General features: G+C 46.9%; 1 protein-coding gene across 1 annotated transcript in view; it reads right to left on the bottom strand.

Moving 5' to 3' along the window:
- Window positions 1-26,155, bottom strand: part of MOGAT2 (monoacylglycerol O-acyltransferase 2) — a 32,650-nt gene extending 6,495 nt beyond the window's left edge. Inside the window, exons 1-3 of the mRNA XM_071761653.1 lie at window positions 26,010-26,155; window positions 17,245-17,423; window positions 1,103-1,307 (exon numbers count right to left, since the gene is read on the bottom strand). Of these exons, the coding sequence (XP_071617754.1) occupies window positions 1,103-1,307; window positions 17,245-17,423; window positions 26,010-26,103 (478 nt within the window). The 5' untranslated portion in view covers window positions 26,104-26,155. The remainder of the gene's footprint in view (window positions 1-1,102; window positions 1,308-17,244; window positions 17,424-26,009) is intronic.
- Window positions 26,156-27,762: the final 1,607 nt, after the last annotated feature.

Genomic DNA, 27,762 nt, shown 5'->3' with positions numbered 1-27,762 from the left:
GGAAGGAAGGAAGGAAGGAAGGAAGGAAGGAAGGAAGGAAGGAAGGAAGGAAGGAAGGAAGGAAGGAAGGAAGGAAGGAAGGAAGGAAGGAAGGAAGGAAGGAAGGAAGGAAGGAAGGAAGGAGAGAAATACAGAAAGAAATACAGAAAGAGAAAGAAATACAGAAAGAAATACAGAAATACAGAAATACAGAAATACAGAAATAAATACAGAAATACAGAAATAAATACAGAAAGAAATACAGAAAGAAATACAGAAAGAAATACAGAAAGAAATACAGAAAGAAATACAGAAATACAGAAAGAAAGAAATACAGAAAGAAATACAGAAAGAAATACAGAAATACAGAAATACAGAAATACAGAAATACAGAAATAAATACAGAAATACAGAAATAAATACAGAAATACAGAAAGAAAGAAATACAGAAATAAATACAGAAAGAAATACAGAAAGAAATACAGAAATACAGAAATACAGAAATACAGAAAGAAATACAGAAAGAAATACAGAAAGAAAGAAAGAAATACAGAAATACAGAAATACAGAAATACAGAAATACAGAAAGAAAGAAAGAAAGAAAGAAAGAAAGAAAGAAAGAAAGAAAGAAAGAAAGAAAGAAAGAAAGAAAGAAAGAAAGAAAGAAAGAAAGAAAGAAAGAAAGAAAGAAAGAAAGAAAGAAAGAAAGAAAGAAAGAAAGAAAGAAAGAAAAGGAAGGAAAGAAAGAAAGAAAAGGAAAGAAAGAAAAGGAAGGAAAGAAAGAAAAGGAAGGAAAGAAAGAAAGAAAAGGGAAGAAAGACAGGGAAAGACAGAAAGACAGAAATAGACAGAAAGACAGAAATAGACAGACAGACAGAAAAACAGAAAGACAGAAGGACAGACAGAAAGGCCCTCCTGTCCTGCTGGTCTCTACAAACTCTTCATTTCTGCTCCTGATCTGTAACTCTAAACTTCAGAGGGTTTTGAGGTGCCCCCTCAGAGGGTCTGATGGGGAGCAATGGACTCTTGACTCCTCTTCCCAAGCGCCCCTTGGTGTTTTCACTCTCTGCTCCCCCAAAAAGCATCCAACCCACCCTTCCATCCCCCCACTTCCCCTGCTTACCTCCACTCATCACATAATCCCTGAGGAAGGGGATGCGAAACCACAGGGAAAGCATCATCAGGTGTGGGGTGAAGCCTGGGAAGAGTGTGGAAAATCCTGATGCTTCTGTGCAGAAATTGAGAAAGGCTCCTGCTGCCAGGACCCCGTGGGGATGAAATCCCATCAGGTAATTCTTCTTAGGGTCCAGCTCTGCTGTCTTCACCAGCTGGACACAGAGATGGAGCCAAAAGCAACATCAAGAGTTAGTGGGGTCACCTTGGGGGATGGAGCATTGGATGTGGGGAGCAGATAGAAGATTCCTGGAGTGGTATCCCTAGCACCCATCTGTTGGAAAAAGGTCAACTGTTGGAAAAAGTCAACTTTTCTGCTGGAAAAGGTCAACTGGAATGACTCCATTATTTTTGACTGAGATGTATTTCCTTGTCTGTCTTTCCATCTCCTCCCATCCATTGGCCCAAAATGTCATTCCCAATGGCACAGTCCCTCATTGTTGCTTTGAGCTGGCCTGGATGCTATTGGGAACTTGCTTTTTTAAAAAACATTTTCTAATACGTTTTCTAATACGATAAAAAGAGTTAAAATTGAGAATCAGAAAATCCCAGACTGCTTTTATTTGAAAGGGACCTTTGAGATCATCTAGTTCTAACCCCCCTGGCATGGGCAGGGACACCTCCAACTATGGGCACAAGTTGATTTGGGGAGATTCCTTTTGAATACAGAGGAAAATTTTCACTCTGGGGACAGGCAGACAGTGGAATGGTCTCCCAAGGGAAGTGGTGGATTGCCCCACTTTGGAAAGTTTGAAGTCTCAGGTCAACAGGGTGCTGAGACATCTCATATGAACAATAATATTAGAAGGGTTGGACCAGATGATCCTTGAGGTCCCTCCCAACCTGAAATTCCATGATTCTATGATAGACCAGGTTGCTCCAAGCCTCATCCAACCTGGGCTGAGACACTTCCAGGGATGGGGCAGCCACAGCTTCTCTGGAAAATCTGTTCCAGGGTCTCAGCACCCTCACCCCAAAGAATTTCTTCCTCATATCTCAGCTCAATCTCCTCTTTTTCAGTTTGGAACTCTTTCCCTTGTCCCATCACAAGGCAGAAAGGGACCTGGGAGTCTGGATTGCCAGGAAGCTGAAGAGGAGCCAGCAGTGTGCCCAGGTGGCCAAGAAGGCCAATGGCATCCTGGGCTGGCTCAGAAACAGCGTCGGCAGCAGGTCCAGGGAAGGGATTCTGCCCCTGTGCTCAGCTCTGGGGAGGCCAGAGCTTGAGTCCTGTGTCCAGTTCTGGGCCCCTGAGCTCAGGAAGGAGATTGAGGTGCTGGAGCAGGTCCAAAGGAGGCAACTGGGCTGGTGAAGGGACTCGAGCACAGGCCCTATGAAGAGAGGCTGACAGAGCTGGGGCTGTTCAGCCTGAAGAAGAGGAGGCTCAGGGGAGACCTCGTCGCTCTCTACAACTCCCTGAAAGGAGGTTGGAGCCAGGTGGGAGTTGGTCTCTTTTCCCAGACGACTTTCAACAAGACAAGAGGACACAGTCTTAAGTTGTGCCAGGGGAGATTTAGGCTGGATATCAGAAAGAATTTTTTTACGGAGAGGGTGATCAGGCAGTGGAATGGACTGCCTGGTGAGGTGTTGGATTCTCCATCCCTGGAGACATTTAAAAAGAGACTGGATGTGGCACTCAGTGCCATGGTCTAGCAACCGCACCGGTGGGTCAAGGGTTGGACTTGATGATCTCTGAGGTCCCTTCCAACCCAGCTAATTCTATGATTCTATGATTCTATGATTCTATGATCACTCCATGCCATTGCCAAAAGTCCCTCCTCAGCTTTCCTGGAGGTCTTTCAGGGACTGGAAGATGTTTTGAGGTCTCCCTGGAGCCTTCTCTTCTCCAGACTGAACAACCCCAACTCTCTCCCAGTATACCCAGTTCCCATCCTCCCCTGGGGAGCAGCTAATGGAGCGTGTGTTTTCCTAGAAGCAGCCAGCACTGCAGGTCCATCACAAGGGTGTATTTTACTTCCTTACATCGTGGCTCATTTCCCATCTGTCCCAAGGCACTGTTGACCTTCCACATGTGCCCACTCAAGCTGCTTCTCCTAATGAAGGGAACAGACAAACAAAAAAAATCCCACAGCTGCCCGGGTGTGGAGGTGGCCGAGCAGGCAGATGGTTGAATCACTAAGTGCCACCATTTGCTCATTTTGAAGTACTTTCAGCTTGCATCATTTTTTCCTGCATTAATCTTTGGCTTCCAAACAGCCTTTCATCCTTTGGTGATTGATAAGCAGGGAAGGGAGATGCTCAGGTGTGTTGGAAACATCTAAATCTGGCTCTGTGTGTGTGCAGGGTGGTAAAAAGGGAGGGTGACAGCAACCCCAACGCCTGCTTGCACCCCAAGCTCAAACCCAAAACCCAAAGGAGAGTTTGAGGGTTTGAGGAACCCAAAAGGAGAGTTCACCTCTAAGACACCTCAGACCCTTAGAAACTTTCCTTAGGAGATACCCAGGTGTTGCCTTGGTGCTCATCCTGCTGGAAAGGGAAGAGGAAAAGAAAGGAAAGAATGAAGAATTGATAGGACAAGTGATAGGCCAAGGGGTGATGGTTTTAAAATGAAAGAGGGGAGATTCAGACTTAGATATAAGGGAGAAATATTTTACAGTGAGGGTGCTGGGACACTGACCCAGGGTGCCCAGAGAGGTGGGAAATGCCCCATCCCTGGAAATATTCCAGGTCAGGTTGGATGGAGCTGTGAGCAACCTGATCCAGTTGAAGACGTCCCTGCTCACTGCAGGGGGGTTGGACTGGATGAGCTGTAAAGGTCCCTTCCACCCCAAACTATTCCATGATTCTACAGATCTCTAATTAGAAATGAGGGAAGAGAAGAGGGAGGTTGTGTCCCCTTACAAAGAACTGGACAACCACCAACCAGCAATCTTTCCAGCTCTATTTCTGGCTGATCATATTTTCTCTTGATACTTTCCACTGAGATCACCTTGTGATTTGTTTCATTTGTTGAAGCACATGTTTAATTTCAAATGCAGACTTTTTCATCTCACTCTGCATTATCACATTATTTTCTGAGCTTGGTTTTTTTTTTTTTTTGTTTTTTTTTTTTTTTGTTTTTTTTTTTTTTTTTGTTTTTTGTTTTTGTTTTGTTTGTTTTGTTTGTTTTTTTCTTCTTTGTTTTGTTTTGGTTTGTTTGTTTGTTTCTTTTTTAAGGTTAATTCTGACCACAGACAAATCCAAATGCAACCCCTGATGTTTCCTGGTGCCCCTGAATACCACATCTGCCCCTCATAAAAGATTCTCCATCTCCCTCGTGGCATCAGTGACACTGAAGCCTGGACTCCCACCAACCACAGTAGGTTCTGGATTGGGCATTTTAAACCACACATGGATTTTGGAATTTGATCATGGTCTTTGTATCTAAATCCAAGGAGAAGTACAAAGTCCTGCATCTGAAGAAGATCAACCCCATGGAGCAATAGATGCTGGGGACCATCCAGCTTGGCAGAAAAAGACCTGGTGGACACCAAATTGAACAAGAACCACCAATGGGACCTTGCAGCAGAGAAGGGAAATGTTACCCAGGGCTGCACTAGATGTGTTGCCAGCAGATGGAGGGAGATCATCATTCCCCACTCAGCACTGGTGAGGATATCCCTGGAGTGCTGTGTCCAGTTCTGGGCTCCTGAGTCCAAGGAAGAGATGGAGATTCAGGAGAGAGTCCTGCCAAGGATAACCAAGATGATAAAGGGACTGTAGCAGCTCTGCTATGAAGAGAGGATGAGAGAACTGGATCAGCTCAGCACTTAGAAGAGAAGGCTCAGCAAGGATCTCATCAGTGGATTTAAATACTGGAAGGGCAGGAGAAAAAAAGATAGAGCCAGACTCTTCTCTATAGTGCCCAGGACTAGAGGCAATGGGCACAAACTTGGAACAGAGATGGGTCCCTCTGAGCATCAGGAAAAAAATTTTCAGTGTTCATTAGCCAAGCACCAGCACAGGTTGCCCAGGGAGGTTGTGGAGTGATTTACCCTTGGAGATATCCAAAGAAGATCTAGGTATGGTCCTGGGCAACCAGAACTGGGAGGCTTTGCTTGAGCACAGGGTGACTTCCAGAGGTTTCTCCCAACTTCAAGATTCCGTGGGTTTCAAGTCCCCCAGCTCACCCAATAGTTGGTGGATCTGGTTGATGTTTCAGCAAGAACTATTTCTGCACTAGCACTGAGCACATCTTAGTGACCCTAATTCAGTCACTAATTTCCAGTACCTTTTTCAGCACTGGAAACTGGGTTCCTTCCAGAGCATAAGCAAAGGAATGGAGGGAAAGTCCTTGTGTTACCACAGTGTCCACTCAGGTTTGGAAGATTTGGCCAGAACTTATAGGAAAAAAACCCAAATCCAGTCCAAGACAGAGCAGGAAATCTATAGCTGAGAAGAGCCTTGAGCAAAGTCTCTTTTGCTACAGGTCAGACCTCTGGACTCTGAACCACCCTTCGTGTGGAAACTCTTTAACCCAGGAACTCGATCCTCCTGTCTGGATTGTTCCCAGTGTTTATTCTCTCCTTCCTCCTCCTCCTCCTCCTGCCAGAGGTCAATTTCTGCATGCCAGGGTGCCAGGAAAGTTAATACCTGACACCATGCAGTCCATCTCTCTCCTATGCTCCAGCCCTGGGGTGTTTAACAGGGCTGGGGTTGAGGTACAGAGGAGTAGAACTTTCCTGGCTTGGCCAGGATGTTGTTTCCACAGCCACCAGATGGCTTCTTCTGCTCTGGTCATTCTGGGTCAGTTGAATTTTTAATAATTATCAAAGGTCTAAAAAGCCCAGCCAAGGCAGTCTGGTCATAAATATCTAAGTGAGACACGTGCTTGACATTTTTTTGGTGAGACAAGAGCAGTGTCTCAAGTCAGAGGCATCTGAGGGCTGCCAAATCAATGTGTATGACCTATGGTCCGAAGGCAAAGAGCTGTTATCAGCTCAAGGTTGTGCTTTCCCAACTGAGCCATGGGTTTCCTGACTTCCCTGAGCTTCTTGTTGGCATGGTTGGGGTGTTTCTTGGCTGCTAACAGTGGGAACAACCCTTTGGGAGAGGTGTTACAGGTCCTGCCAGATCCCAGATCTGGACTCACCGTGATCCTCCCAGCGTTTTGAAGGATGAGGTCTACCTCATGTTTCTCCTTCAGGAAAGAAAAATAGAACCACAGAATTGTTTTGGTTGGAAAAACCTTGAAGATCATCAAGTGCAACCCTGAACCCAGCACTGCCAAGGCCACCACTGCCCCATGGCCTCAGCACCACAGCTCCAGGGCTTGGAAATCCCTCCAGGGATGATGGGGACTCCACCACTGCCCTGGGCAGCCTGAGCCAGGGCCTGAAAAGCTTTTCATCAAACAAATTTCTCCTCATACCTAATCTAAACCTCCCCTGGTGCAACTTGAAGCCATTTCCTCTTGTTCTATCACTTATTACATAGGAAAAGAGACCAACACCCACCTCAATCCAACCTCCTTTTACAGCTGCTCAGTGCTCAAAGTGCAGGAGCTCTGAATTCCTCTGTTGCAGAAACTCCCTCTTTATTCTCTCAACTCAAACCTGGGTAAAAAACATGGGTGAAACCCTGCCCCAGTTCTAGAGCTCTCACAGAGGTGCTCCATATACTGCCAGCATCAGGGAAATGCATCCACAGCCTCTCAGGAGCTCTGACAAAATCCCATGTACTGGCTAGGATCTCCAGCAAATTAATCCAAATTAATTATAAACTGGATTAGTTAAACTGTATTAACATCCCAAGTAGATGCTCTTAGCTGGAATTAAAGTAGCCTTCGTTGGGTATTTGGGGTTTGTTTGTTTTGTTTTCAATTAATTTTGGAGTGGAATTAAGCTAATTGGAATTAGAGCTTCTGAGTGACTGCATCAACCCAGGAGTTCAGCAGTGGTTCAACCAGGCTGCTTTAATCCACCCTATGAGATGTGGCTCAGGTTTCATGAATGTCCCCTATGGACTGGACTTTCCTGCCCCAAAACCATGGGAAGAGGGAGGGTGGGTGATTCCCAGTGCACTGATGCTCCAAGGAAGTAAAAATCTCCTTGAGTCCAAAGTGCTGGGTGGAGATGCTGCATCCCCATGGTTGTTTGCAGGGATTAAAAAATCCTTAAATGATGAGTGTGGGGACTGCATGGGGCTTGCTTGCTGGGATACATGTATTTAGGAAGAACACCATGAGATCCCATCCTTTGGGATGGCTGGACATGGAGTGGGAGACATGGAATAGCATGGAATTACCCCCACAGCCTTTCACAGAGGAGAGGAGGCTGTGGTCAGGAAAGTTGATCATCCAGCTTGTGCCTTCTTCATTTAAAGTCTTCCAAAATTGAATTGCTGTTGTATTTCTATCCATTTTCTGGCCCCAGGCTCTGTTTCCAACGATGTTTATGTTCATTAATCTGTTCTTAAGGAGGATAAACCTCCTCTCAACTTTGACCTGAGCAAATCCTCAGGTCCCTTGCTTGTGCACCCAGGCACCTCCCAAGAGCATCTCTTGCAGGGTGAACCATGCAGCCAGATTCTCTGTGGGATGAAACCCAGCAGAGAAATCCAAAAATTCAGCCAGATGCAAAGAAGGATAAGATTATGCCAAGGCAAAGAGAAGTGACCAAGAGAAGGGCAAATATTTGAGTTCTGCCAGCAGGAAAATGGATTTTAGTTCCCAGCAATGGCAAGAATCTAAAAGGGACACTTGGAGAAAAAGGGCTTTGGGCATTGGAGTTTTCTTCATTTTTTCTATCAGGTCAGAGCTGTGGTTGCAGCAAATACTGACAAGACAGGTGGGTTCAAATTGATTTAGGATGGGACTTCATCACCCTCAGTCCCCAAAGTTGGGTGACAGCTCCAAGAATTATCCCTTGTTCTTGCACGGTGCTGTTTTGGGGTCTTGTGAGACCTCCCTTATCCTGTGGCTTGCAGGATGGTGGGACACAGGTCTCTGGTGGCCCTGACCTCTGTGGTGGCCCCTCTGAAGAGAGGGATAAGGTATGGGACAGAGAAGTTCAGCTTAAAAGGAGAGAGGGGTGGCTTTGGGCCAGCTGGCCATGTCTTACTTTTAGCCTACCAACCCTTCAGCCAACAGAAAGAAGCCAAGTGAACAGCCAAGGCTGCTGGAAATCAGAAAGGATATTTAATGTCATGGGCCACCACACCAAATCCCCAGTTAGAAATAATACCACTCTTCTAGGGAATGAAGGAAAACATTCCTGGCAGGGCTTGCTTCACTCTCTGGGACACCTTGTCCTTCCCTAGAACCACACAAAAAAAAAAAAAAAAAGAAAAGAAAACAAAAAAGAAAACAAACAGTAATGCCAGCAAGTCCCCCAGCACAGTGACAGAGGCTGGGACTCTGCCAAGGACCTTCCCACAGAGCAGGCATTTTTCAGACTGCCCTGAATAAAGCTGCTGAGATTGGTGCCTTCTGGAGATGCTCTAAATGGTGACAGCACCTGAAGATGAGATTTGTCCCTCTAAGACCTTAATTTTAGCTTCCTGCTGTTACATTTATCTTGTAAGAAGTGAAATGTCCTTTCTGAACCGAGCATCCAGCTCCAATTTATAGTCAGCAAGAGAACAGAGACTTCTGTTCAGAGATGGATCTTTTCAAGCTTCTGCTTTCCCCATTTCACCCCAGGTCTCCTCTGCACATCCCTGGGGTTCCTCATCTGAGGCTACCAAAGTCCTCTGGCTGTACAAGGGAGGTGGGTGGTGGCAGGAGTCTGGCAGTGGGGCTGGGGAGGAGAAGCAGTGAAGATGTTCCTTTGCTTGGCCAAGTGATGGAGGAGTTTATTTTTACTGAAATGCTGTGTGTATCCCTCCTAATAAAGATGCCACGTTGGCAAACCTGGAAATGTTGGAGCAGGTCCAGAAGAGGCCACAAAGATGATGCTAGGGCTGGAGCATCTCAGGCTGAGAGAGTTGGGGTTGTTCAGCCTGGAGAAGAGAAGGATCCAGAGAGACCTCAAAGCATCTTCCAGTGTCTGAAGGGGCTCCAGGAAAGCTGGGGAGGGACTTTGGACAAGGGCCTGGAGTGATAAGACAAGTGGGAATGATTTAGGAGAGATCTTAGGAAGAAATTCCTTGGTGTGAGGGTGCTGAGCAGGTTGAGAGAGTTGGGGTGTTCAGCCTGGAGAAGAGGAGAGGAGAGGAGAGGAGAGGAGAGGAGAGGAGAGAAGAAAAGAAGAGAAGAGAAGAGAAGAGAAGAGAAGAGAAGAGAAGAGAAGAGAAGAGAAGAGAAGAGAAGAGAAGAGAAGAAGGTTCTGGGGAGCCCTTGGAGCAGCTTCCAGTGCCTGAAGGGGCTCCAGGAAAGATGGGGAGAGACTTTGGACAAGGGCCTGGAGGGATGGGATGAGGGGGAAGGGTTTCCAGCTGCAAGAGGGGAGATGGAGAGGAGATGGGAGGGAGAAATTGTTTGGTGTGAGGGTGCTGAGCCCCTGTCCCAGGGTGCCCAAGGAAGCTGTGGCTGCCCCATCCCTGGCAGTGTCTCAGCCCAGGTTGGATGGGGCTTGGAGCAACCTGGGCTGTGGGAGGGGTCCCTGCACATCCAGGGGTTGGGACTGGAGGAGCCTGAAGGTGCATCCAACCCAAACCATTCTGTGATGATTCTGTGATAAATCATGGGGAAGGGATTATGCAAATAGAGATGAGGGTTTGGGCAAATTAGTAACTTACTGAGCATTGCAAGGTAGAGCAGTCCAGGGTATCCAAAATCTCTCTGGAGGCAACATCAGCCCACAGCAGGAGTCACTGGACACCTGTTTAACTCTACCTTGTCCAAATGGGTTAATATTTTATATTTTGGTGTATTTTTCCCACTTTTAACACCTAGCTGAGCTCAAGCATGTGTTGCAAGCCTAGCATAAAGGTGATAAAAAAAAAGACTAAACCAGGGTTAAAATACAGGGGGTGAAGCAGAAAGAATTCCCCTGGGTGATGCACTGGATTCTCAGGGCCTTTTTCCTCATCCCTCTTGTAAAATCACCCAAACTCACTCAAGCTCCTGACTGACCCAAACTTCTAAAAATAAGCTCCAAGGGAGGAAAACCGAGTGGCAATGCTGTCCCTGTGCAAAGGTGGCATCAGCAGAGGGTGCTCCTGGCCCAGCCACAGCTCAGAGCTCCCTCCTGCCAGATGCTCCTGGCAGCAAAGTGCAAATTAATTTTGTCCAAATCCCCGGGGAACAGATGCTCATCCCAACCTCCCTTTTGCTTCAGCAAGAGCAAAAAATGCCCAGGGATCCTTTAAAAGCAGCATTTAAAGGCTCTTCCTAAAAATAAAATAACTCTTCCTGCCTCCAAACCCTGGTGCTTGGGCCACGCTAAGTTTGCTGCCAGGATCTGGGAGGATTAGGAGCCAGTTTTAATCTTCCCAGAATGAATAATCCTCTGGGGCTGAACAAATTCAATCTAGAGATAAATAAAGCCAGGGGTGCTGGGTGTCCAACCCATCCATCTCCCCAAATCCCACTCCCCTTGGGCCCCTGTAAGTGCAAAGTCCACGGGAGCTGGGTTCAGACCAAAAGCTGAAGTCAAGTCCACGTGAGAGAAGTGCACAAAATGATAAAGGAAATATTTATGATGCTTAAATTCCATGCTGCTGGGAATAAACCCTCCCATGGTTGGAAATGAACCACTTTCCAGGAAATCAAGAAAAGACATTTGGGGTTTCTGGGTGGGAATAAAAAGCTTGGGGTTGGGGCATAAAAAAGCCCCAATAAGAATTATCCTTGTGTAAGATAATATTCTTGGAAGTGCATTCAGTAGTGTGTGCCACATCCCTCCAATAGAAGGCACATTTTATGAGAATATTCATGAAAAAACAGTTCTGAAAGAAAAAGACTGACACCCACTAATGTTGGTGATTCCCCCCTCCCCAAATCTGCACAATGCCTTAGTCTTATATTTTCTCCTACCTATTCCCTCCAAAAAAAAAAAAAAAAAAAAAAGAAAAAAGAAGCTAAAACCAACCAACCAACCAAACAAAAAAAAACCAACCAAAAAACCCCTCCAATAGAAGGGACATTTTATGAGAACATTCCTGAAAAAACAAGCCAGTTCTGAAAGAATAAGAGTGACACCCACTAATGTTGGTGATTCCCCCCTCCCCAAATCTGCACAATGTCTTAGTCTTGTATTTTCTTCTCCCTACTCCCTCAAAAAAAAAAAAAAAAAAAGAAAAAAGAAGCTAAAACCAACCAACCAACTAAACAAAAAAAAAAAAAACCAAAAAACCCCCTCCAATAGAAGGGACATTTTATGAGAACATTCCTGAAAAAACGAGCCAGTTCTGAAAGAATAAGAGTGACACCCACTAATGCTGGTGATTCCCCCCTCCCCAAATCTGCACAATGCCTCAGTCTTTTATTTTCTCCTCTCTATTCCCTCAAAAAAACCCAAAAAACAAAAAAAAAGCAAGCAAACAAACAAAAAAAAAAAAAAAACCCCAAAACAACCTGTAAAGTAACTTCAGGATTCATAAAATAAATTCATTTCCCATGTTTGGAAATGAACCACTTTCCAGGCAATCAAGAAAAGACATTTGGGGTTTCTGGGTGGGAATAAAAAGCTTGGGGTTGGGACATAAAAAAGCCCCAATAAGAATTATCTTTGTGTAGGATTATATTCTTGGAAATGCATACAGTAGTGTGTGCCACATCCCTCCAATAGAAGGCACATTTTATGAGAACATTCATGAAAAAAACAGTTCTGAAAGAAAAAGAGTGACACCCACTAATGTTGGTGATTCCCCCCTCCCCAAATCTGCACAATGCCTTAGTCTTATATTTTCTCCTACCTATTCCCTCCAAAAAAAAAAAAAGAAAAAAGAAGCTAAAACCAACCAACCAACTAAACAAAAAAAAAACAAAACAAAAAACCCCCTCCAATAGAAGGGACATTTTATGAGAACATTCCTGAAAAAACAAGCCAGTTCTGAAAGAATAAGAGTGACACCCACTAATGCTGGTGATTCCCTCCCTCCCCAAATCTGCACAGTGCCTCAGTCTTATATTTCCTCCTCCCTATTCCCTCAAAACAAAACAAAACAAACAAAAAAACAAACAAAAAACCCTAAAAACAAACAAAAAAACCCCCAAAAACAGCCTGTAAAGTAACTTCAGGGTTCATAAAATGAAAATTTTACCAGGCATGAACAGTGTGTGAGTCTGACCTCACTGATTTGCAGCTGTCTCAAAGGAGCAATTTTAAAATGAAAAACCCTGGCTTGGGTGGAGGAGCTGGCTGGCCAGAGCTGAGCAGGGGGTGACACCTCAGGATGTGACAAGAGCTACTGGGTGGAGGCTGTTCCTCTTCTGAGCTCCAGTCTTCAGTGCTGGGACATCCCTCCAGGCATGACTGGGCCACTCTGATTGTACTTGGGAAGTACCTGGCTAAGGGGGCTGGAGCAGAGCAAGGATGGCATCAGGAAGAAGATAAGAATTGGTGACTACTCCCCTTTCCTGAGGGCCAACCTTCAATGCTGGGACACCCCTGGAGGCAGGATGTACCTGGTTAAATGGCTGGAAGAGAGGAGGAATGGCATCTGGAAGGAGATAAGAATTGATGAGTGGGTGGAGGGCTACACCCTTCTGCTCCCCTCCTGGCAACCTCTCTTAGAATCATAGAATCACAGAATTGGCTGGGTTGGAAGGGACCTCAGAGCTCCTCAAGTCCAACCCTTGATCCACTCCCCCCGTGGTTCCCAGCCCATGGCACTCAGTGCCACATCCAGGCTCTTTGGAAATAGCTCCAGGGATGGAGAATCCACCCCTTCCCTGGGCAGCCCATTCCAATGCCTGATCCCCCTCTCCATCAAGAAATTCTTTCTAATGTCCAACCTAAACCTCCCCTGGCACAACTTGAGACCATGGCCTCTTGTCTTGCTGAGAGTTGCCTGGGAAAAGAGCCCAACCCCCCCCTGGCTCCAACCTCCTTTCAGGGACTTGGAGAGAGTGATGAGGTCTCCCCTGAGCCTCCTCTTCTCCAGCCTCAACACCCCCAGCTCCCTCAGCCCTTCCTCACAGCATTTCTGCTGGATCCCTTCACCAGCCCAGTTGCCTCCTTTGGACCTGCTCCAGCACCTCAAGCTCCTTCCTGAGCTGAGGGGCCCAGAACTGGACACAGGACTCAAGCTCTGGCCTCCCCAGAGCTGAGCACAGGGGCAGAATCCCTTCCCTGGACCTGCTGGCCACGCTGTTCCTGAGCCAGCCCAGGATGCCATTGGCCTTCTTGGCCACCTGGGCACACTGCTGCCTCCTCTTCAGCTTCCTGGCAATCCCAGCTCCCTTTCTGCCACTCTCTGCCCAGCCTGGAGCTCCCCATGGGCTTCTTGTGTTGAACCTCATCCCGTTGGGATCAGCCCAACTCTCCAGTCTGTCCAGGTCCCTCTGCAGAGCCCTCCTGCCTTCCTTCTGATCAACACTTCCCCCCAGTTTAGTGTCATCTGCAAATTTGCTGCTGATGGACTCAATCCCCTCATCTAAATCGTCAATAAAGATATTAAATAGAACTGGGCCCAACACTGATCCCTGGGGGACACCACTAGTGACCGGCCGCCAACTGGATGCAACAACAACTGGATGCTAACAGCCCTGGCTGACTGACAGCTGCCCCTTCAGAACAAAAGGACTCAGGGGTATATCTGGCTGTCCATGCTCTGACTGGAGTTGTCTCTTGACCCACCACCATTTCTGCACTGGACCCTGTCCAGAATCAGAACCGTCCTGAAGAACCTTGCTGGACAGCTGGACCCCTGGTGGTGACTCTTTCTCCACTTTCTTACCCTTTATTTCTCCTCTCTTCTCTCTCATTCTTTCTACCATTTCTTCCAATTTTTTCTCTCTCTTTCTTAAATCTTCTTTTCCTCTCTCCCTCTTTTGCTTGGTTCTACATTGTTTGCCTGTGTCAACTGTCAAATAAAATCTGCTTGCATTCTACCATTTTCTATGGTTGGATTTTGTTTCGTGTATCCAAAAAAAAAAAAAAAAATGTTACCTCAGACCGTAACAAACTGTCAGAAAAATGAGCCACCATTTTCTACTGGTGAAGAGGTACTTGACAAACCAGATGTTTGAGTCACCATCCCTTAAGAACCCAAACAATAAACAGGATTACAGGCAACGTTTGTTTTCAAGGTCTCCTTGAGGTCCCCCGAATAAAACTCTATACATTGGTAAATCTGATCCTTTTGTATAAAGTGCTTCCTGAAAGCAGGGAAACTCTTGAAATGATAAGTTAGTAAAAACAAAAATAGAAGAATTATATTTACTATAAAAACCAATATAACAGAATCCAAACCCACAGTGACATGGGGAGGTGGAAGAGGATTTGCCTGGGCTCACCAAGGAGTGAAAGGAGCTGGGAAGTCTCCCTGCTGTTAATCACCTGGGGAATTCCTTGCTGTGGGATGCTGGGGATGCCAAGTGGTTTTTCCATGGTTGTGTAGTGAAAACTGGCAGGAGAGGCATTCAGTGAGGGCTTCTAAATCTGTTAAATTTTATATTCCATCGTAGAAAGTCCTTGGGAAAGGTGTGAAAGGCTGAGAATTTTTTTTTAAAGGAAAGAATACTATGTGATTGCTTGGTTATAATACTCTTTTTATCATATTTATATTTATATTTATATCTATATTTATATTTATATTTATATTTACATGTATATTTATATTTATATTTATACTTATATTTATATTTGTATTTGTATTTGTATTTATATTTGTATCTATATCTATATCTATATCTATATCTATATCTATATCTATATCTATATCTATATCTATATCTATATCTATATCTTATCTATATCTATATCTATCTATATTATTATAATATTGTTATTATATAATTATATACTATTATTTACTATATATTATATATATTATTATATATATTTACTATTATATATTTATTATTATTATTATACTTATTATATTTTTGCTTTACACTCTCCTTTTGCAGAGTCTCCTCTGATTTCTCTCAGCCCAGCAGGGATAAAAGCCCTACCCAACCTTCTCTGCCTTCTCCCAGTGAGATTCAACCAAAACCAGTAGCCATGCACCCTCTACTGGTCTAACTGGTCCAGGGAGGGAAGGACAGACAGACAGTGCAGGGTGGTGGTTTGCTTGGCCTTAAAAAGGGGATAATGGAGAAGAAATTGTTGGCAACCCACTTGTTACTGCAGGAATTTATTCTTTGTGACTTCTACTGAAGGATCCTTGCCTTGAACCTGGGAGATTTTTCCCCAGATTTCATCCCAGTCAGTTTTTTTTCCTTGAAAACTCAGTGCTAAATCATAGTTTTCTGCTTCTCACCAAACAATCAGGCTGCTCTGCTGGGTTTGCTACGTGGTATTTGGATTTATCTTCAATTTTAACAACCATGAACCATCCAACCCAGTGTACATGGGGCATCTTCTCATTTTTTATCCCAGCCTTGACTTCTGCTGTAAATTCATTTCCTTCCACTCCACCCTTGCAGGCTGCACTCCAGCACCTTGAAAATTCTGGATGTGTTTTATTGGAGATGTATTTTTTTTTTCTGCCCCTAAAGCTGAAGAAGAAAACCTCCTGTCTTCTTGAAGTGGGGTTTGAAAGAGCTTTCTCTCCCTTCTTGTTCAGCACCAAACTTCATGGGTGACCTTGGGCTCTGGTCCTCACTTTGCTCCAACTCCCCCTAATCCTTATCCCAGGATCTGCTCCATGCAGGATGGACTCTCAGGTTGGGGTTTTGTTTTTTCCTTGGGCTCAGGGTTTTTTCCTTTGCCTGTTTAAGCTCCTCACTTCATTTTACCCAGACTGCAACACCCTGGTTCTGACTCCAGGTTATCCCTAACCAGATGTGTGCATCCCTCAATGTTTCATTAAAGGAATCATCTCCCCTGTTCCCACCCCAGGATCTCACTCCTTAGCGTGGTCCATGAGCTCTTCTGCTTCATTTCTCAGACTCAGACCCATTTGTGATGGCTCTGAAGGTGGATTTCACACTGCTCCATGCATTCATGCCATGCCAAGGGCTCACCAGATGAAAGTTAAGGTCAGATACCTGCCCTGTGCATTATCATAGAATCATAGAATCCTAGAATTGGCTGGGTTGGAAGGGACCTCAGAGCTCATCAAGTCCAACCCTTGATCCACTCCCCCCGTGGTTCCCAGCCCATGGCACTCAGTGCCACATCCAGGCTCTTTTGAAATATCTCCAGGGATGGAGAATCCACCCCTTCCCTGGGCAGCCCATTCCAATGCCTGATCCCCCTCTCCATCAAGAAATTCTTTCTAATGTCCAACCTAAACCTCCCCTGGCACAACTTGAGACCATGGCCTCTTGTCTTGCTGAGAGTTGCCTGGGAAAAGAGCCCAACCCCCCCCTGGCTCCAACCTCCTTTCAGGGACTTGGAGAGAGTGATGAGGTCTCCCCTGAGCCTCCTCTTCTCCAGCCTCAACACCCCCAGCTCCCTCAGCCCTTCCTCACAGCATTTCTGCTGGATCCCTTCACCAGCCCAGTTGCCTCCTTTGGACCTGCTCCAGCACCTCAAGCTCCTTCCTGAGCTCAGGGGCCCAGAACTGGACACAGGACTCAAGCTGTGGCCTCCCCAGAGCTGAGCACAGGGGCAGAATCCCTTCCCTGGACCTGCTGGCCACGCTGTTCCTGAAATTAAATCTGGAAATGTCACACAGGTCCTTCTGAGAACTCTCTGAGACTCCCCAAAGCACACAGCTTTACTCATCCAACAGAAGAGGATGCTGACCTTGCCAGGACATCTTGGATTTTTGGTCCAACTTGTGCCTATTTTGTAGATGCTGAGTGACCTAAGAGATGGAGTGTGACAACAGGCACGTGGCAAAGGGGAGATTTGCTGAATTGCAGGGAGGTTAAATGGGTGCATAAATGGAGAGAGCTGAAGGATGTGGTTGTGAAAATGATTGTTGAAATTTTTCCTGGGTCTTCCAGTAATCTGGAAGCTGGGAACATGAGTTTTTCAGCACTGACTCATAAGCACCCCATGACTGTTGGCCCCGGACCTCCCCCCTCCAAACACCAAGGATAAAAATTAGCCCCAGAATCTCTGAAGAGCTGATGGGATGGGTGACACTTACTGTGATGGGGAAATAGTCCCTCATGTACCTCCAGATGATGCTTTTCCGGAGGGCATGGATCCTCCTCCCACCTTTCCTGGGTTTTTCCCGGTCGAGGAGCCACCACGTGGCATAGAGGACACTGAGCAGCCAAAATCGGGTGAAGAAGAGGGCAATGAAGGCAACTGTGCAGCACTGTGCTGAGAGAAAAGCCAGGAAAAGAGTCAGGGCTTTGGGAGAAGAAATCACCCACCTGAAAAGATCCCAGTCATTTTGGAGCTGGGTGGGAGCCAACTGGGCTTGCTGCTGAATTATATGATCATGGTGAAGGTACCTGGGATGGAAAGTGGGGTTTTTTTTCCTGTCTGCCCCAGAAATCTGGAGAGCAACCAAGCAGCATCCTTGCCCACTGTGTCCTCCTCTTCTCCCAAGGCTGATGGACCCCATTTCAACCTCGTGGATCACATCCCTACCCCTTTGCTTTCTGGCTTTTCTCTGGAGTCAGTCTGAGCTCTGCAATGGTAATGCTCATTTTTCACCCCAAAACTCCTCTTGATGCCTCTTGATGACACCCAGAATTCTGCAAACTCCGGGGCACCAGACCCTGTCTGTAAAGTCCCCAATAGCTTTGTCCTGAATTATCAAGTCCCCATTTTAATTGTGTCTTGAATTATTAATTCCTTGCCTTCCCATACTTAAGATTTTAATCTTTATTGAGTTATTTCTGATTGATTTTGGACTTTTCCCTCCGTTTCTCAGGTTCACTCTCAGCCACAATTCTGTCCTCCAGAGGATTTTAAGTCCTTTCAACTCGTTGTCATCACAGATTTTGTAAGAAAGCTCTGTCATTTCTGAAGACATTAATGACTTGGGACTCTCCCAAGTCCTTAAAAACTTTTCTGAGCTGCTTCCAGCCTGTTCTCAGCTTTGTCCTTTAACTCCCACCTTCTTCATTCCCTGTGTTTTTGGCAAGGGAACAAGAGGAGAAAAGTCTGTGTGTGCAAACAAGCATCACTTGGTACAGCAAATCCCACCCAAGTCCAGCACTGTCTGTCTCAGGGACAAGGAAGCCCTAAAAAATGCCTGGGGAGACTCTGTCCTACTCCATCTGTCAGTCTGGAAGCCTTGGTGTTGTCTGGGTGTCAGGGTTTAACACTGCCCAGCAATTAAACCAATTAACAGCTGCTCTCTATTAATCCCCTCCTTGATAAAGAAAGGAGAGAGAATAAGGGAGAGAGACTGATGGGTTGGAAGCTAAACTACACAGCTTGAATGAAACAGGGATGAGAAATAGGAAAAATGACTAAATCTATACAAATATCCAGGAAAACTGATCCCACGTTCCTTCCCCCTTCCCCCCAATAACTCTCACGTCACCACCCAGGCTGCAGGGCAGCCCTGGGAAAATCCAGGCTGGAATCCTGGAGTCAGCAGCAGTTGGGAGCTGGAGGCAGGAACACACAGATTCAGGCTGGGATGGATCAGGAGCACAGGCAGAGGAAGGGATGGGATCCTCCCAGGATGCCCAAGCAAAGAGGGAGAGGGGAAGAAGGGGAAGCAGGAAGGGGTTTGAGCCTGGGGATCCCTCCAATTTCTCCTGAGGATGAGGTGGATGGGATGGAATCCTCTCTTTGCTCAATTTTGGTCATTTATCTTGTCTACTCCTCCCCAAAGGAGGGTTCCAGGTGGGACCTCTTGACTCCTTTTCTCCTTCTGGAGGGCAAAATGTTCCTCAGAGCTGAGCAGTGTCCCTGGTTCTGCACCCCAGGCTCCAGCTGGAACTGTAACCATGGAGTGGGATCAGTCCCAGCAGCAGCCACTGCCTGAGGAACTTGCTGTTCATTTCAGCAGTGCAGCTGCTTACAAGAGACTCAGCTGAAAGCAAAAGTCCAAGACAGAAAATTCCCTTTATCCTGCCCCAAACCAGGACACTGGGTAAGGGGAAACTGAGGTAAAATATAAACCCATTCATCCAAGCCCTTTCTTTGCCTTTTGCAGCTCATGGGTTACACTCTCTATGGTGGGTTATGTGTTTTGCTCCTCTCTGGGTCTTCATCACAGATCTGGTACCTGGGGCTGAAGACCATGAGGATGGAGCTCTGCATCCATGTCCTCATCTTCACTGGCATTGGTGAAGCTGCATCTTGAAGTCTGGGTTGAGTTTTGGGGACCTCATGACAAGAAGGACATTGAGAAGCTGGAGCAAGTCCAGAGAAGGGGGATGGAGCTGGGGAAGGGTTTGGAGCTGAAGTTTGTTGAGGAACAGCTGAGGGAACTGGGAATTTTTAGAAGTTTAAGGAGAGATCTTCTCATTCTCTACAGCTCCCTGAAAGGAGGTTGGGGCCAGGGGGGGGTTTGGTCTCTTCTCCAGACAGACAAAAGAGCCTCAAGTTGCACCAGAGGAGGTTTAGATTGGGTATTAGAAGAAATATCTTTTAGCACTGGACTTGGTAGAGTTGGGTTAATGGTTGGGCTCAAGGATCTTAAAGGTGTTTGGGAAGCAGAACAATTCTGCCAATCTCTGATTCAGAGACCTGGATTTTCATCTGTGAGACTCATTGCCCAGCTCAGAAGCAGCACATGTTGCTCCCATCTGAGACCTCCTTGTACCTCCCATTTGCTTTTAGAGCAAATAAGTAGAAAGAAAAAAGGAGAAAGGAGAAATTAGTATGAAGATAAATAAGCAGGTTTGGGCTGTAGGGGGTTTTTTGTGATCAGTCACCCTGATCCCAGAGCTTTGCACAGAAAAACAAAACCCTGCCCCTTTTTAAAACACTGGAATGGTGGTGCTGGTAATTCCTAAGGGTGAAAAAAACCACAAAAATAATGATTCTAGATTTTCTTAAAGCTGAAATGGGATCTTATGTCCTCAGACAGGTAGGGCCACTCATACATCTCATAAGAAACATTGCAGCTCTCTGCAGAGCAAAAGCTCTGACCTGCAATGGATCCCCCAGGTCCAAAGCTCTGCTCTGACCTGGTGCTTCTCCTTTCATGTGTCTCAGCCCCAGTCTTTATAACTCTTTAGGAAAAGAGCAACCAGCATGAAACAGAGCTCCAGATTCCACAGGACACACAAAGGCTGCTGGAGAACAACGTGGAGGTTGTGATTTTACTGCACCCTGGAACCAGGGCTGCTGCAAAACCTGATGCTCTTTTTATCAGCCTGTGCAAAGCTCAAGGTGCTTTCTGCAAAATAAAGGAGTTGCTGTGGTCCACATCCATGGGCTTATGATCATCCAAGGGAGGCTTTATCTTGCAATTATATTATTATTCATTTCTCTCTCTGTTCATTTGCAATCCAACCCTTTTTCTAGCAGGATGGAATTTGCATGCAGTGATCTTCACTCAGTCTGAAGATATCTGTGTGTGTGGTTTTGTGCCTGTAAAATCCCACTGTCCAGGTTGCTGTGGGAAAGGAATCCATTCCTCTCCTAGAATGGATCCTCCATCTGAGAGGTGGTTGGGACCAGACAGAGGGAAGTTCCAGGGACTGTTCAGCCTGGAGAAGAGGAGGCTCCCAGGTGAGCTCAGAGCAACCTTCCAATATCTGAAGGGGCTCCAAGAAAGCTGGGGGAGGGCTTTGGACACGGGGGAGTAGGGAGAGGAGAAGGGAAATGGGTTAAAACTTGGAGAGAAAGGGGAGATTGAGGTTGGAGATGGGGAAGAAATTCTGGAATTTGAGGGTGGGGAGAGCCTGGAACAGGTTGAGAGAGTTGGGGGTGTTGAGGAGAGGAGAGGAGAGGAGAGGAGAGGAGAGGAGAGGAGAGGAGAGAAGACAAGACAAGACAAGACAAGACAAGACAAGACAAGACAAGACAAGAAGAAAATGTTCTGGGGAGCCCTTGGAGCAGCTTCCAGTGCCTGAAGGGGCTCCAGGAAAGCTGGGGAGGGACTTTGGACAAGGGCCTGGAGGGATGGGATGAGGGGAACAGCTTTAAGCTGCAAGAGGGGAGATTGAGGTTGGACATTAGGAAGAAATTGTTTGGGGTGAGGGTGCTGAGCCCCTGTCCCAGGGTGCCCAAGGAAGCTGTGGCTGCCCCATCCCTGGCAGTGTCTCAGCCCAGGTTGGATGGGGCTTGGAGCAACCTGGGCTGTGGGAGGGGTCCCTGCCCATGCAGAGGTTGGAACTGGAAGTTTTTAAGGTCTCTGACACCCCAAACCACTCTGTATCTCATTCTGTATGTTACAGGCTCCAAGTGAGCCCCCAGAAGACTTCTCAGGTCAAGTCAGAACAGGGACCATGTCCCCTCCAAGTGCTGCTGGACCCAATGCTGCTGCTAACTCAGCATTTGCTCATTCATCCCAAAACAGGGAACACAGCAGCCTCTGGAGAGAGATTTTTCAACATCAGAGCAGCCCCAGTGTGAGTCAGAGCCCCGTTGCAGTTCTCAGGAGGGTTTCCCAGATGCACATCTCTGAGGTCCCCAGTGTCAGCCTCAACTCCCTGACCCTGACAGAGTGCACAGATCCTGTACCCTCCCTACAACCACTCCTGAAAGCCTGGCCAGGCTCTCCCAGGCTCTGGACTATGCTCAGCTGTCAAAAAGAACCTTCCTCAAGCTTGCACCATGTGCCCTTTGAGCCAACCCTGCTGTCTGGAAGGGTTCAAAGGGTGGATGTCTGGTGCTGGATCTGCAGAGGAATTCTGTACAGGGCTGATTCCCCCTCACTGAGCTTCTTTGAATGGGTCCAGCTCTGGTTTGCTCTCTAAAATTCCCTGGAAGGAGGTTGGGGCAAGGTGAGGGTCAGTCTTTTCTCTCAAGGAACAAGAGAAAGCAGCCTCAAGTTGTGCCAAGGGAGGTTTGGGTTGGATATTAGGAAGAATTTCTTCATGGAAAGGGTTTTCACTCCCTGGCCCAGGCTGCCCAGGGCAGTGGTGGAGTCCCCATCCCTGGAGGGATTTCCAAACCCTGGTGCTGAGGGCCATGGGGCAGTGGTGGCCTTGGCAGTGCTGGGTTCAGGGTTGGACTGGGTGATCTTAAGGATCTTTTCTAACCAAAATTATTTGATGATTCTGTTCAACACAAATGCTTCTGCATGGTGTGTCTGGATGGATGCCCAGGTCCTTGGAGAATAAGTGAGGTAGCAGGAAGTGATGAGGAAGGTTTGGGCATCAGCCTGATGATTTCAGAGCTCTGTAGGCAGCTTGGTTCCATTGCTTTAAGAGGGGACACTGCTCAGTTCTGGAATCCTGCAGTGGGGAAGCAATGGGATTCCCACTCCATACCCTGCATCCCAACTTTACACCATGCATTCTCCTTCCAGCAGCTCAAGCACATGGCCCCTTTCACCTCTGGGAAGACATTCAAGCACCTTCCAGTACCTGAAAGGGCTCCAGGAAAGCTGGGGAAAGACTTTGGACAAGGGCATGGAGGGATAAGACAAGGAGGAATGGCTTTAAACTAGAAGAGAGGACATTTAGATGAGATCTTAGGAAGAAATTATTTGGGGTGAGGGTGCTGAGCCCTGTCCCAGGTTGCCCAAGGAAGCTGTGGCTGCCCCATCCCTGGCAGTGTCTCAGCCCAGGTTGGATGGGGCTTGGAGCCACCTGGGCTGTGGGAGGGGTCCCTGCCCATGGTCCTTTCTAACCCAAACCTCTCTGTGATTATGTGATTTATTTTTTTTTCTCCCTTTGCCAGGAGCATCCTCAAGAAAACCACCAGCACACAGACACTGGAGCTCAGCTCCCTGCCAGCAGTGGGGTTGAGGTTCCCCCCCTCTCACCCAGCATCCCATGGATGAATGAATAAATGAACCCCTTGCCCTCTGCTTTGTTTCTTCAGGGAAAAAGCATTTGCAGAACCATAGCAACAGCTGCTACAGCAGTGCTCCTGGGATCTCCAGCCAAAGGGCTGGCACTGGATGAGTGTGGGTTTTCCTAAGCTCTTTTTTTTTTTTTTTTTTTCTGGCAGCAGAAGCACAAACCCATCTCAGAGAGAAAGGAGCAGCTGGAGCAGCCAAATCCTACCCAGGGAAGGGCTGATCTCTGTGCCCAGGGGTTATAAGTGGGTGTGGGGTGGGATGTTTGGCAGCTCCTGGGGGGGAATTAATGGAATCTCTGAGCATTGAGCTCTGGCAGTGGTTTAATTGGGAGATTTTGGGTGGAAAGCTCCAGGCTTAAAGTAATTTTCTAAGGTGAATCACACCAGCTGGAATCTCTGCACATGATTTGGTCTGAAGAAAGGACTGAAGGTCCTTTCTAACCCAAACCATTCTATGATGAGTGTTTAGCAAAGAGGATAAGGGGGGGATAATTTAGAACTTGAAAAGGGGAGAATTAGATGAGATATTCAGAGGAAATTCTTTACTCTGAGGTTTTTAGGACACTGTAGGACAGGGAAGCTGTGGCTGCCCCATCCCTGGCAGTGTCTCAGCCCAGGTTGGATGGGGCTTGGAGCAACCTGGGCTGTGGGAGGGGTCCCTGCCCATGCAGGGGGTTGGAACTGGGTGATCTTTAAGGTCCCTTCCATCCAAACCATTCTCTGATTGTATGATTTCTAAACTGGTTTTGGTTTTAGAGTGTAGCACACACAGAAAATTAAATAACAAAATAAAACAGTCCCAGAGAAGAACAGTAATCTCTGGAGGACCAGTCATGGAGGAGAGGGGGGGTTTGGGTCTCCTCCTCATTCTTAGCAAACTGAATTTCCCTGCAGGAGGCAGAACCTGCATTTCCAATAGCTCCCTGTTACCCTCTGCCTGCAGAGGATTCATCCCTCCTGCCCACCTTCTGACTTCCTCCAGCTCCCAGAAGTCATTCCCAACACTGAAGAGCCACATCCCAGCTTGCTTCCAACCCCAAGAAGGGAAACACCTCAAGTGGAAGTTGTTTTGCTGGAAAACACTGTTTAAGCCCCAGCTGCAACCATGGGAGAGATGTTGTATCCCTCATTGACATAACAGCCACATCTCCACTCCATCCCATCCAGGTACCATGGAAAGAAATCCAGGAGGGCAACAGAGCATCCCAGAATGTCCCAGTTTGCCCAGTTGGGTCCATGGCTTCATGTTTTTTGGCAGATGTCCACTCCCCTGTTATCAACACCCTTGTCTCCTCTTGCAGGGGGTTTTTTGGTGTGCAAGGGAGGATTGATCCCAGCTGGGTTCTGTTCTGCACTAGAAGAAGCCAAGTGTTAAAATTAAACTGTGAGATGGCACCAAGTCCCCTCTGCCATACCCACCCAGGCTTTGTGGCAGCTCAGGTGGCCACGGTACCACTGGGATGTCCCCTCCACCTTGTCCTGGTTTGGGGCAGGATAAAGGGAATTTTCTGTCTTGGCCTTTTGCTTTCAGCTGAGTCTCTTGTAAGCAGCTGCACTGCTGAAATGAACAGCAAGTTTCTCAGGCAGTGGCTGCTGCTGGGACTGATCCCACTCCATGGTTATAGTTCCAGCTGGAGCCTGGGGTGCAGAACCAGGGACACTGCTCAGCTCTGAGGAACATTTTGCCCTCCAGAAGGAGAAAAGGAGTCAAGAGGTCCCACCTGGAACCCTCCTTTGGGGAGGAAGGGACAAGGGTTGGGAACTAAACCACACAGCTTGAATGAAACAGGAATGAGAAATAGGAAAAATGACTCAATCTATACAAATATCCAGGAAAATTGATCCCATGTTCTTCCCCTTTATCCCCCAATAACTCTCACGTCACCACCCAGGCTGCAGGGCAGCTCTGGGAAAATCCAGGCTGGAATCCTGGAGTCAGCAGCAGTTGGGAGCTGGAGGCAGGAACACACAGATTCAGGCTGGGATGGATCAGGAGCACAGGCAGAGGAATGGATGGGATCCTCCCAGGATGCCCAAGCAAAGAGGGAGAGGGGAAGAAGGGGAAGCAGGAAGGGGTTTGAGCCTGGGGATCCCTCCAGTTTATCCTGAGGATGAGGTGGATGGGATGGAATCCTCTGTTTGCTCAATTCTGGCATCTCTCTTGTCCCTTCCTCCCCAAAGGCAAAAGTCCAAGATAGAAAATTCCCTTTATCCTGCCCCAAACCAGGACACTTGCAAAAAATTTCCCTTTTGGGTTGTGCAGGGGCACCTGTATGAAATGAAGTCGATTGATTTCAGGCTTGCAAGGCAGAGTTTTCCCTGCTCTTCCCACCTTATCATCCCTGAGGCATGGAATGCCAGTTCTCACAGCCAAGACTGAGCAGAGCAGACCAAGAAGACAAAAACCTAAAGTGCAGAAGAAGCTGAAACTTCCATGGAAGTGTTGAAGGCCAGGTTGGACGAGGCTTGGAACAACCTGGTCTAAGGGGAGGTGTCTTTGCCCATGGCAGGGGAGTTGGAACTGGATGATCCCTAAGAACAACCCAAACCATTCTGGGATTCTAGGAAGATTTTAAAAAGGGGGAGAATGAACCTCCACATCACTCCACATATGAGAGCATCCCAACATGACCCAAAATTCACTGCAGATTCCCAGGAGATGTCTTTAATACCTCTTTCCTTTGCTTCCAGCCCTTCAGTTCCAAGTCTTCCTTGAGCTCAAGGAGAGGAGGGGTTGGGGGCAAAAGCTGCTCTGGCTTCTCAGAGAAGAAAAAGCATTTTGCAACCTGAGTAAATGCCTTTAAACATCTCTATTGCAGCTTGAACTTTCCTCTTTTGTGAGATTCTTCTCACAGCCACACTCTGAGAAGGTCTTGTATGAAAAGAGGTAGAGAGTGCTTGGAACAGGATGGAAATTCATAGAATCACAGGACCATAGAATCATAGAATCAGCTGGGTTGGAAGGGACCTCTGAGATTATCAAGTCCAACCCTTTTGAAGAAAAAAGGAGATGTCTCTTACCTAGAGCTAGGAAGCTGAAGATCCATTGGGCCACTGCTGCTGTCTGAAGCCTTCTGGGCAGTGGTGTGGAGAGAGGAGCAAACTCAACCTTCATCCTGGGCTCCCTGGGGACGTCTCAGAAGGAGAAGGAAGCTCTGCAGGTGGCAGATGCAAAGGGCAAAGTCAATGTTTACCCAGATTTACAGTACAGGGGATTGGGCAATGTACAGTGGTGGTGGTGGTTGCCCACAGCCACCCTCTGGTGTGGGGAGGAAGGGTTCCTTCTCACCAGGTGTCACCACCTTAATGTCAATGTGACATCCAGGTGAGGATTTCATCTTTTTGGCACTGGAATCTGGGGAGTAAACTCCCTTCAGGACTTAATCCTGCCTTCAGGTGCCTATTTCTGAGCTGTTTTGCAATATTTAGATCTTGGCAGAGAGGATGAGCCAGGCTTTATTGTCCCTGTTCTCCTACAAACCACCCTGTGCAGGGCAGGAAGGAACAAGCCAAAGGGATAAGGATGGGCAGGTCACTTCACAGGATCCCAGAATCATCACAGAATCCTAGAATCATTTGGGTTGGAAAGGAGCTCTGGGGTCATCAAGTCCAACCCTTGATCCACTCCCCCCGTGGTTCCCAGCCCATGGCACTCAGTGCCACATCCAGGCTCTTTTGAAAGAGCTCCAGGGATGGAGCCCCCCTTCCCTGGGCAGCCCATTCCAATGCCTGATCCCCCTCTCCAGCATGAAATTCTTTCGAATGTCCAACCTAAACCTCCCCTGGCACAACTTGAGACCATGGCCTCTTGTCTTGCTGAGAGTTGCCTGGGAAAAGAGCCCAACCCCCCCCTGGCTCCAACCTCCTTTCAGGGACTTGGAGAGAGTGATGAGGTCTCCCCTGAGCCTCCTCTTCTCCAGCCTCAACACCCCCAGCTCCCTCAGCCCTTCCTCACAGCATTTCTGCTGGATCCCTTCACATCCTCCTTGCTTTGTGTTTGCAAGGGATATGATGTGGATGGGGTTCAGTCTCAGCCAAGGAGATAGAGAAACAGTGCAAAGATGTTTATATATATTTATATTTAAATTTATATTTATATGTGTATGTATATTTATATTTACATTTACATTTACATTTATATTTATATTTATATTTATATTTATATTTATATTTATATTTATATTTATATTTATATTTATATTTATATTTATATTTATATTTATATCTATATTTATATTTATATTTACATTTACATTTACATTTATATTTATATATACAAAGTACCTATCACCATATTGATAACATTCTTTGGAACCCCTCTGACAGCAGAGGTAAGAACAGGAGTCAGCCTGTTAGTACCTCAGCACTTCTGTTTCCAACCAATCTAAAAAAAAAAAAAAAAAAAAAAAAAAAAAAGCCACAAGACTTTGTGTGGGGGGTTGTGAGCAACCTGGTAATTCTGCCAGGGGATGGATGGAGGGATGGATGGATGGATGGATGGATGGATGGAGCAGAGGAGTGTCCAAGCCCATCCTTGCACACACTTATGTGGATGTATAAGAATGAAATCACAGAATTCCAGCTTGGTTTGGGTTGGAAGGGACCTTACAGACCACCTAGTTCCAACCTGAGCCATGGGCTCACCAATCCTCTGAGCAAACCAGGCTGCTCCAAGCACTTCCCAGCCTCCCCTTCAACACTTCCAGGGATGGAGCAGCCACAGCATCCTTGGGCTAAGGTCTCACCCCCCTCCCAGCTCAGAATTTCTTCCTGA

Source organism: Heliangelus exortis, chromosome 1, assembly GCF_036169615.1.
Source record: "Heliangelus exortis chromosome 1, bHelExo1.hap1, whole genome shotgun sequence".
NCBI classification, from domain to species: domain Eukaryota; kingdom Metazoa; phylum Chordata; class Aves; order Apodiformes; family Trochilidae; genus Heliangelus; species Heliangelus exortis.
The sequence above is the reverse complement of the archived record's forward strand: the minus strand, read 5'-3'. Positions and strand labels throughout refer to the sequence as shown.